Genomic DNA, 12,089 nt, shown 5'->3' with positions numbered 1-12,089 from the left:
ACAACATGTGATGGAGATCAAGGTAAGCACTCTGTCACACATCCAACCCAACTGTACTGATCGCAATGCACGGACTGGCTGCGGCTCTTCCGTGACGGGCTTCATAAATTTCTATGCAACTGTTCCGCTCGGGTCAGGAGAGCCGCAGCCAGTCAGTGTAGTGTGCTTCAACATTCACATGTCCATGCAATTGGGTGCAAAGAGCGCCAAGATGAGCAAATCGAATTTAGCCAACTGAATTTACTGAAAAAAATAAACTAAGCTCTCCGGGACCCCTTTTTTTGCAATTTGATTTTTCTTTTTTTCCTGTTTTTTCCCCTTTTAACCTCTGTTAAAACAAATATAATCATGTCTCCCCCTCACCTCTCCTGGCACCGTAGCTTTGCTTGGTCCTCTGCTTTTTTGCTTCAATTTGGTCTTCTCTTCACTTTTGGGCACCTCTGGCACTGACTAGGTCTGAAGTTAAAAAAGGTTGTCCACTACTTGTACATTGATGATTGGATAGGTCATCAATGTGTGATCAGCCGGGGTCTGACACCCCGTAACCATGCAATCAGCTGTTCTCCATGCTGGTGGCAGTAGCCGGTGGACGGAAATGCTCAGTTCCGGAGCTACTCAGTCTTCTGATAGCACCCACGACCGGGTACTGCATATCCACGTCATATTGATTTGAATGAGAGACAAATGTGCAGTGCCTGGCCATGGCTGCTATCCATTGACACTGAGTACAGCTGATCAGTAGGGGTGCCAGGTGTTGGACCCCGGCTGATCACACATTAGGATAGGCCATTAATTTGAAGAGGTTGTCCACTACTTTTATATTAGGACGTCACTTGAGGCATAGTGTGCACTGGATGCACTACAGAGTAAAGAGCGAAGCAAACTGATGGAGGACCAGGCGGGGAGCTGCACCACCAGAACAGGTGAGGAATGAGGTGTGCTTTGCTGCAGAATTTGACTGGATGTGCAAAACTCCAAACCTCTATAGAAGATCTTCCGGAAAAATGCTAGAGTTCCCCATTGTCTTCCATTATACTCAGTACAAGTCGAGCCTATTCAATATCCGACCTACTTGTTTTGAGGACCGAGCACCCGGAGCATGGTAGTGCTTGCTCTCTCAACACTAGAGCCAACCCCTTTACAAGCGGTGGGTATAAATGACTAATAAAACAAGATTAGTATATCCAGTGACATATTACATAGACATTGGTGTAAAAGTGTTGTTTGCCTTGTTCTCGGAACATTTACACCAGTAAAGTCTTCAGCTCCAAATTTGTTTGTTCCCTCCTTGCTGTCTTACTAAAGTCATATGTCTAAATAATATTTCCCAACAGCAAATAGAATAAATTTTATTACTTTGTAACTCAAAGTTTCCTATTTCAGCACAAAATAGAAACTCATCGCACAACATTGAAGCACAATTATATTTACACCTTAACTGGATTTTTCTCATTACATTTTTTTTTTTTTAACGCATCCCCATTATGTGTGACTGGTGCCATATACAGGCATTATTTGTGTACATTTCTAACAATAGGCAGTCACCCCCTCCATGAATTGGTAGGTTGGTTCCATCAGTATTTTGCACTTGTGCTGCCTCAGCCTTTATCATAGGGGTTCTGCAGCATCCTGGAGTGCATTAATATGTCTTGGTGTTGTTATATACGACTGCTTTTTTATTTTTATTTGTATGAGTTTTTCCATTGTCCAGGGTACAATTAAAAGGCACGTACCTCCATATTCCCTGGTTGTAGCAAGCATGGCGAGGTGCATTCACACCTCTGAGCGTTTGATGGACAACAAAAAAAAAACCCAACCCATATGAAAAGGGGAGCACCAGGGACACAAACAACCGGAAGCCCTGGAACTAGTAAGAGGGGTTGGTGGACACCTCCGAACCTCACCTGAACTGTCCCCTTCTCTCCTCACCAGTCCCTATAGAGTCTCTGCAATTGTTGCCAAACAGTGAACCTAGGACCCTTGGAAGATCCTATAGTAACCCTGACTAGTGAGGGGCAGGTGAGGTTCACTAGACCTCACCGCTGCACTAACACACTAGGGAAGTAAAGAAAAATGGGGAAAATAAACAAACAATCAAAAGGATATAGCCTGAGCACAGGAACTAAACTTGCAGAACCTTCCTCAGTGGCAGCCAGGGCACAAATGTCTTTGTATCTTCAGCAGGTAATGCTGGGATACACCACTATTTAAAGCTGAAGGGAGTGACTACTTAGTAAATGCAGCTGATCACTCAGCTAGGAACCGCTTTGGAAAAGCTGTAATAGCAAAACTGGCAATTAACCACTTCAGTGGCAAGAGAAATGAAACCCATTTAAATGGAGAGCCAGTCCTAAGGCTGTCACTGGTGTGTACATGCAGGGAGACAATTGTCACAAGTACAATGGCTTTCAGAGGCTCAGTGCCATGTTTTAATCAGAGCTTTTCTCTAACAGGGGAACTAAGTCTACGGTAGAATACTCCATTATACTGTGCCTCCTTATGGTGCTGCGCTACTGGAGTACTGAGCACCTACGGCTCTATATTAACCATCAGAATAGTCATACGTAATTGCCAGTAATTTACAACACATACTTAGTACCACATACCTGTGATAAAGGAGTACGCTGCTAAAACATTGCTGATCAGTGCCATCTCCGAGTTGCTTTGCCCAACAGGTGCCATGGTTTGATTGGTGATAGGGGGATCGATGGCTCCCATAGAGAGGTTATTATCGATTGGGTAGAAGGCAGCTGCCTGACCTTTTTTGGCGTCTATAGAAAAAGACAAGGCGAACAGTCAATCCTCCTATGGTGGTTAATGAATATCACATATACTGTAGGTCATGCCCTCGTCAATAACTTGAATGCATAAATTAACATTTTTGCTGTGAAGGTATGTGCAAAGTGGGGGACAAGATGAAAGAGCTTGGCTTAACACATTTTAGAGCCTAAAGGAGTGATCCTACAAACATCCACAGGATAGCAGATATTGGGATCGCCATTCTCTGGATTGGTACGTGTTCAAATGTGTGATCCCATAACATTCATACATTCATAATCTGACCTGTGAACAGGGAATAATTGTGGAGAGGAATATTTTGGCTAAATGAAGAGATCATTAAGCGGAGAGCTCTGTTTGCACATGTGCCACATCCGGCGCCATTCTATTGAAGGTAAAGAAGTCAGGTGACTTTCTGGTACAGATCACTGATTATTTAGAGGAGGCAGGTGGAAAGGAGGAGAAAAGTAAGAATGACCTAGCACTACAGAGACTACAACAGTAAAGCGGAATCATCTGGGGCATACAAAAAGGTATTGTGGAGAGAAGCACCCACCATGCTCACATAGTTTTCAAAGTGAACTCCATGGTATACTGATTAATCTCTGTATGAAATTACCCACAGATTGGGGAGAAGTGAGTTTAAGTTTGTAAAGTGCTGCACCACAAAAAAAGTCTCTAAAGAGGTTGTCCACTACTTTAAAATTGATGGCCTATCCTTAGTATAGGTCATCAAAGTTTGATCAGTGGGGGTCCAACACCCTTCACTCCTTCCGATTAGCTGATCTCCTTGTTGGCAGTGGCAGCAGGCAGCCGGAAATGCTCAGTGCAAGAGCTCCCTAGTAAATGGATAGCGGCCGGGAACTGCCCATCCATCTCCTATTCAAATCAATAGGAGGTGGATGCTCAGTACCTGACTGCTATCCATTGGCGGTGAAGCTATCGAAAGGAGCATTTCTGGCAGCATGCTGCCACCGACAACACAGCTGATCATGGGGGATGGTCAAACATTCATGACATCCTAAGTTTAGGCTAGAAACTTAAAAGTAGTGGACAACCTCTCTACCAATCAGCAATCTCTTACATTCATTTCATTGTTCCAGAATTCAAGGTAAATACTTGGTGACCTCACTAGGTGGGTGCACGAATAGGTAAAATTATAGCATCGTAGTCACCACTTCCGATACTACAGAGTTGTGCAGCCCAGTGGTCCTGGTCAGTTTGACTGGGTGTCTGCGACTTAACCTGGTTTACAGTTTTCTGTGGTTGGAAAAGTATTCTAATCAAATTCTTCAATAAATGTTTTTCTGAATAACCACCAATACCATAACCAATATGGAAGGCTACATGCATATGATACCTCAGAATTAACACCAAAAAAAAACAATGCAAGCGAAAAAATCCCAAAACATAGTAATCTTTATTAACCAGAAATAATAAAAAACAATCTAAAAAGAATGGACCAACCTAAGAGATGAATGGTAGCGATATGGGGAACCCAGCACCAATCCTATAATAATATAAGGACCCATCAATATAAGCTGTATAATGTGTGTGAATCACAATTGATAAAGACCATATATGATCTATAGGACATGAACCATTTATTCACAAGTGTGAGAAATTTGTATATACATAAACATTGCATCACCTATTCAGAAAATAGTAAACAGATTACCAGCATACAGGGCCCAAACCAAGGTAACAGTGCGGTATCCCCATGCACCAGACGCACGTTTCACAACCAAAGTGCTTCGTCCACGAAATACGCGTTAGGTGTGTGGGGATACTGCACTGTTACCTTGGTTTGGGCCCTGTGATTCAATGTTTATGTATATACAAATTTCTCACAATTGTGAATATATAGTTCAGGTCTTATAAAGCATATACGGTCTAGGTAATGAAGATGCAACTAAACTATCACCTAGACCATATATGATCTATAGGACCTGAATTAAATATTCACAAGTGTGAGAAATGTGTATATACATATAAACATTGCATCATCTATTCAGAAAATAGATTACCAGCATACAGTGCCCAGACCATGGTAACAGTGCGGTATCCCCACGCACCTGACGCGCATTTCCTGGATGAAGCACTTTGGTTGTGAAACATGCGTCTGGTGCATGGGGATACCGCACTGTTACCTCGGTTTGGGGCCTGTATGCTGGTAATCTGTTTACTACTTTCTGAATAGATGATGCAATGCTTATGTAGATACAAATTTCTCCCACTTGTGACTATATACTTCATGTCCTATAGATCATATCTGGCCTAGGTGATGTGATAAAGAAAATTTAACTAAACTATTACCGTAATTGTGATTCATACATTATACAGCTTATAATGATGGGTCCTTATATTATTACAGGGTTGATGCCGGGTCCCCCAAATCATTACCATCTGTCTCTTGGGTTGGTCCATTCTTTTTAGATTGTTTTTATTATTTCTGGTTAATAAAGATGACTAAATATTTTTGGCTTGCATTTTTTTTTTTAATATTAATGAACGTTTTTCTGGAAATTTAGTGTTGGCTGCTTTCCTCGTTCACCCCGAGACATGGTCTAGATCACTCACTTTTTTTTAATGTTCAGTCTTTTTTGTACTAATTGGACATAGCTAGTGTTAGCTCATGTCATTGCAATTCATAACATACCAGTCACTCCCCATTATAATACTCAGTGTGGAGTTTCCCTTTAAGAAGATGAGAACATTAAAGTCTTTAGAAGAAGGACTTGAGACGCAGAAGTATTTTCTTACGGAGTTTTACAGAACACAACCAGAACTCTTCTCTCCAATATAAACCTCTCAGCTGATGAGTTAAACAAGAGATCAGACTGGGTACACCGCCTCGATGACTTTCTCCAGACCTGGATCCGAGGCTTCTGCTTTATATCTGGAGCCAATTAGACTCGAGACAGATGTATTAATCACTTCCTCTCATACAGGCTTATTAAAATTACACAGACAGCTTCTGGCAGAGCTATTCCACTTGGAGGACAATCAAATATCGAAATCAGCTTTTTTCTTGGAAACACAGAGGTGTTCTCCACTTTGGACAATCTACTTGCAGAACGGATCCCTTAACCATTCGCATATCAAACTATCCTCTTGTTGGGATCTTTAGTGATCTACTCTAATTTGATAAAGCTGCGACATCGCTAGCGATGTCGTTAGCGATCGCACCCGTCCCCATCGTTTGTGCGTCACGGGCAACTCACTGCCCGTGGTGAACAATATCGGAGGTACACGTCACACGTACTTACCTGCCTAACGACGTCGCTGTGGCCGGCAAACAACCTCTTTTCTAAGGGGGCGGTTCGTGCGGCGTCACAGCGACGTCACACAGCAGGCAACCAATAGAAGCGGCGGGGCAGAGAGCGGCCGCATGAACGTCACTCCCACCGGACGTTCGTTGCCGGAGGACACAGGAACGTTGTTGTTAGTCGTTCCTGGGGGGGTCACACGTAGCGACCATTATGCGATCATACCCATTGAAAGTGAACCTGTCAGGTGCAATATGCACCCACAACCACGAGCAGTTCTGAGTACATATTGCTAATCCTTGCCTAACTGCCCCTGTATACACTAGCATAGATAAAGAGATCTATAGAAAAAGTATTTCTAAAGATCGTTTATTATATGCTAATGAGGCCAGTGACTAGTTGCAAGGGCATGAGTTCCCTTGGCTAGCCGGCCCACATCACATGTTAGAACGCCCCTGTGGGCGTACTAACATGCTAATGAATGCGTAGCTTTGCTGCACATACCTCAGTCTTGATAGCGGCCGGCGGAGGATGGGGACCTCCGCTCATGTGCACTAAAATTGATGCCGGGTATAAGCTTCCCGGCTTCAGTGAGGTATAGTGCACATGATCGGAAGTGCCGAGGACTCCGGATCATGTGCAGTGCGCATCCATCCTCCGCCAGCCGCCATGAAGACTGAGGTATGTGCGGCGAAGCTGCGCATTCATTAGCAAATTTTTATTTTTTTTTTCTCAGGAAAATCTACAGAAAAAAATTGCAGAAGCAAATTCACATCCAATCTGCTAGGTGATTCTGTGCAGATTTCTTCCATGGATTTTTCTGCAGATTTCTTCCGACCTACACGGACCCCAAAAAGCACGTCCACACGTAACACATCTGCTGTCGAAATTCTACAGCAAATACGGCAAAGAAAATGGTGCACAAAATTTGACAAAATATGCTGTAAAAATGAGCAAATGTATCACATATATAAATCTTTACAATACAAAGGATGAAATAATTAAGTGGATGAGATTTAATCTAATATATAAAATTGAGTGCGTGTATGTATGTATGTATGTATGTATGTATGTATGTATATGTAAATATGTACGTACGCGCGTGTGTGTCTGCCAAAGGAATCCGCACTGTCGCATTTATAATTACGAAATTTTCCACAGCCACCTCATTTGACTCAGGGAACGTCATAGACTAGGTTTTGAGGGGAAAATGTAACCCCGTGCTTTACAGTTATTCACCAAAAAACCTGCTTACATTAAAGTCAGTGGCGCTGGGAGCTACAGGTCATTAATAGGAGCTGTGATTGGTTGCTATAGGCAACAAAGGACATTGTTAGTATAAGAAGCTTATGTGTGAGGTAATCTGATGTCGGTGGAGAGACAGAGAGAGAGACGCAGAGAGAGTCAAAGAGCGACAGACAGAGGGATAGAGACAGAGGGAAAGACAGAAATAGAGGCAGACAGGGAGAGAGACAAAGAAAGACAGACAGACAGACAGACCCAGCCAGCCAGAGCCAGCCAGCCAGCCAGCCAGAGCCAGCCAGCCAGACAGACAGAGCCAGCCAGCCAGACAGACAGAGCCAGCCAGCCAGCCAGCCAGACAGAGCCAGCCAGCCAGACAGACAGACAGACAGAGCCAGCCAGACAGACAGACAGACAGACAGAGCCAGCCAGACAGACAGACAGACAGAGCCAGCCAGACAGACAGACAGACAGAGCCAGCCAGACAGACAGAGCCAGACAGACAGAGCCAGCCAGACAGAGCCAGCCAGACAGAGCCAGCCAGACAGAGCCAGACAGACAGAGCCAGCCAGACAGCCAGAGCCAGACAGACAGAGCCAGCCAGACAGAGCCAGACAGACAGAGCCAGCCAGACAGAGCCAGACAGACAGAGCCAGCCAGACAGAGCCAGCCAGACAGAGCCAGACAGAGACAAACAGAGAGAGCCAGAGACAAACAGAGAGAGACACACAGAGAGACACACACACAGAGAGAGAGACACACAGAGAGACACACAGAGAGACACACAGAGACACACACAGAGAGAGAGACACACAGAGAGACACACAGAGACACACACAGAGACACACACAGAGACACACACAGAGACACACACAGAGACACACACAGAGACACACACAGACACAGACACAGACACACACACAGACACACACACAGACACACACAGACACACACACAGAGACACACACAGAGACACACACAGAGACACACACAGAGACACACACAGAGACACACACAGAGACACACACAGAGACACACACAGAGACACACAGACACACACAGACACACACAGAGACACACACAGAGAGACAGAGAGACACAGAGAGAGACACAGAGAGAGACACAGAGAGAGACACAGAGAGACAGATACACAGAGAGAGACACACAGAGACACAGAGAGACACACACAGAGAGACACACAGAGAGAGACACAGAGAGACACAGAGAGAGACACACAGAGAGAGACAAAGAGAGAGACACAGAGACACACAGAGAGACACAGAGAGACACACAGAGACACACAGAGACACAGAGAGACACACAGAGACACACAGAGACACACACAGAGACACACAGAGAGAGAGAGACACAGAGAGACACACACAGAGAGAGACACACACAGAGACACAAACAGACAGAGAGGGAATGTGAACAAGACTGGGAGAGAGACAGACCGTTATTATCCCTGGCGATGCCGGGTTGTACAGCTAGTGGTATAATAAAGTGCAAATTTTCCATACGGAAAATTGGTATTGAATAAAACCACACCTGCAGCATTTCCAACCAATGTGAACAAGCCCATTCTCTCCATCCCCCCCATCTTAGAATCCCCTTTCCACTTCATCTTCTGGGAAAAAGGATTTCTTTACCCAATTATCTTTCTCATTACCTGGCAGAACTTGCTCAGTTATGAATGCAGGATCAGGAAAAAGGACCCCATCACCAATCACATCGCGGTCATACGCTCCCGGCAATCGGGTGAAGTGTGTTTGCCGTACTCCTTGGTAATGTGTTGATTTTGGCTGGGATTCAAGCAGCAGTTTCTTTGGTACTAAAAGACACAAAGTTAGAAAAAAAAAATCATTAAAAGCAGTAAAGGAATTTACTCCATTAACCTTAATCTTGGGGAGCATTAGTTATAAAATGTTTATTTTTGCTACATTAGCTTAAATTTGTCTGAATGCTGAATACAGGAAGAGGCTGAGCATTGAGGCTAAATCCAACCCAAAAATCTAAATGTAATGGAAAAGCAAATGGACCCAACAGAACAGTATAACCATAAGTAACATGACTATGAAGATCAATATAAGTTTATAGAGTATTCCTATCCAATACTTTAGGGCATATTCACAAGCCATGAGAGCAACTTTGAGACTTGTGATCCCCTATGCCCCATCTCACAGCTTAGAAGTGGCTGACAAACCTCTCCACTGAAATCTATGGGGGTAAGAAAAAAAAGTTAAAGTTGTTTCGAACCCAAAGGCGAGCACCACACATGCATAACCACCTCCTGTCATTGATGTGTCATGCTTGACCTACAGCTGGACATCACAGGACTATAAGGTCACAGCGTTTAGATACACACGCTGCTCCCAGACTTTCCCTTTTCCATGCTTTGGATTAAACCTTTTCTCTTTAGGACCCTGTGGACTTCCTCACTTTTCAGCTGTTAATCATCAGCACTTCAATTTGTGTCTTTATATACTCTGTCCCCCTTGCTTTTTGTTGGTGATGTTTTAAAAAAAAACTTTACAGGCCTTGAGTGCTAGCAGTCGGCTTGTATTCCTCTGGAGAAACTTTGATGTTGTTGTAGCTCCTCTCCCAGAGTCATCTGGAGATAAGTTGTTTACTTTCCCGTGTGTTCTTTAGTACTTAGTGGGGTTGACTAAGCGCTCATCTCATCCATTCACTACCTATTTCCTAACTATGGCCCAGATCTCAGAATCAGCCTATGGTCAAGTACTCTGTGGAATACGGTATATCCAGGGTGGTTAGGGAAGCCAGGGGCCAGCGGTAGGTTTGCTCAGGGGCCACCAACTCCCCTTCCCTAGACACAGGTGTGACGGGGTCCTTCTCCCACATCACACAATCAACAGAGCGAGAGATGGCTGTACAATCCAAAGAGCATTTATTCCAAGCAAATCAAATGGTCCATAAAATAATCCACAAAACAGAGGGTAAAATTAGTCCAGTAACACAAATATAGTCCGGGTAAGCGATAAATGTCCAGGTCTCTCTCTGAGAAGTCCCAGCTTCTCCCAGAGGTTCAATCCTTCTCACTTCAAGTTCTCCAGACTGCCTGAATCTCCCAGGTAAGCAGAGAGTTTACAGTAGGTGGACTCTAGGCCCACCTCCTCCCACACCCAGGGATGGAAGCGCCTCAAGGCTATAACCTTGCACTATAGGGGTGATTACTTACAAACAATACAATGTACACAGAAGCAGTACAAATAATGAACAGTGAACCAAGCTTAAAATAGGAATCTGTACAGCAAGATACACCTCCCCCATATCCCACCATCACAACAGGGTTTCCCTTCCATTTCGCTGTTCGCTTGCTACTTCTCTATACCTAGCATGACACCTCCCCATGGCCATGAGACGTAGGCCTACTGTTCTTGCAGGTCTTAATGATAGGACATATAACTAATAGACTTTTATGACATATCAATGAGTCAGAGATGAGAATACTCCATTAACAGAACAGCTATCTGGCTAATGGTTTAAAGAAAAATCTTCCTCTGTACACAATGAGCAGTCTTATTGTATTATATCGGTACGGTGTCATATTTTATATCCCCTACTGGGACGCTGCAGGACACCTGGATACTTTAGATCCCAAAGCCTTCAGTTATATGCAGGAGCAAAATTTGAATATTTGTAAAAGCTGTTTTCCTGAATTTGATGGCATTTTTCTTTTGTTCCTACTCATCTACTTGCAAGATCTTGCCTCCCACCACCCTTTATGTAAATCTGTTCATATCCAGTGGGCATGACTATACCCACAGAAGAGTTGAGGACCACGTCCAGCTAGATAACATAGTCACCAGTACTCTGCATGTAAATATAGTCTTCTTAGCCAACTGGGCTTGGTCCTCAACTCATGTGGGCATCTTCAGGAGAACCATGTCCACTTGGATAATAACTAGATTTAAATAAAGAAAGAGGAGGGTCATATCTTGGAAACAGAAAAGAGCAGGAACAAAAGAAAAAAAACAGATTCAAGAGAAAAACGGCATTTACACTAGGTTAAAAAAGCAACATAATTTATAGTAAGTGGCAGGTCTTCTTTAAAGTCAAGTAAACCTTGAACACCATCTCTGCATACATACTGGAGATAGACAGTTGAGTGCAGCACTCCTCACTTGAGGCCTGTCCTGCAGTTTATGAATGAATTGGCATCATAAACGTTTGATACTCATTAGATGCATTGCCGTACTGTAGATTAGGATTAGTGGGGGATGCAACATCCCTGTTTTCAGCATTGGTGGTACAAGTGTGGCGCCCTGGACAAGCCAGGGGCCACAGAGCACAACACCCTACACACCCCACACTCACAGCAGGCACACCGAAGTCAGACAAAAATCCTTGTTGCCTTCCTCCAGGGGCTGATGTTCACACCAGCGGGTGGGCCAGGCGGTTAGTCCCGCCCACCGAGGAGTTCACAGTCCTGGAGGCAGGAAAAAGGAGCAGTCTAGTTTTGACAGTGAAAGTGGAAGGAGGAAAGTGTAGTAGTGGAGCAACTGACTGACAGCGTCCGGGTGTGTGGCCCGGGCGAAACAGCAAGGTTGGCAGACGGTGGTGACCGTCTGCAGGAGTGGCCTATCAGAGTTACCGTAAGGACCGTGGACGGGCGGTGGCCCGGCGGTACCGGACCGGTACATGAAGAGAAGTCAGCACCATCTGGCAGGGGCTTACGGACCCCAGCAAGGCTAGGAGTCGCCGTGAATTTGCCGAATCCGTTAGTGAAGGGGACCTCCTGGGTTTCCATACAGCTAAGTCCCGACAGAAGGCAACAGT

General features: G+C 44.4%; 1 protein-coding gene across 2 annotated transcripts in view; it reads right to left on the bottom strand.

The window, feature by feature from the left end:
* The window catches only part of SPATS1 (spermatogenesis associated serine rich 1), a 544,035-nt gene that overhangs the window by 273,535 nt on the left and 258,411 nt on the right, over positions 1-12,089 (bottom strand). For both annotated transcript variants that reach the window (XM_075341164.1, XM_075341165.1), the window contains 2 exons: positions 8,959-9,120; positions 2,607-2,771 (listed from right to left, as the gene is read on the bottom strand). In XM_075341164.1, the coding sequence (XP_075197279.1) occupies positions 2,607-2,771; positions 8,959-9,120 (327 nt within the window). The remainder of the gene's footprint in view (positions 1-2,606; positions 2,772-8,958; positions 9,121-12,089) is intronic.

The sequence above is a fragment of the Anomaloglossus baeobatrachus genome, chromosome 3, assembly GCF_048569485.1.
Source record: "Anomaloglossus baeobatrachus isolate aAnoBae1 chromosome 3, aAnoBae1.hap1, whole genome shotgun sequence".
NCBI classification, from domain to species: domain Eukaryota; kingdom Metazoa; phylum Chordata; class Amphibia; order Anura; family Aromobatidae; genus Anomaloglossus; species Anomaloglossus baeobatrachus.
This window is presented reverse-complemented; position numbering and strand designations above follow the sequence as displayed.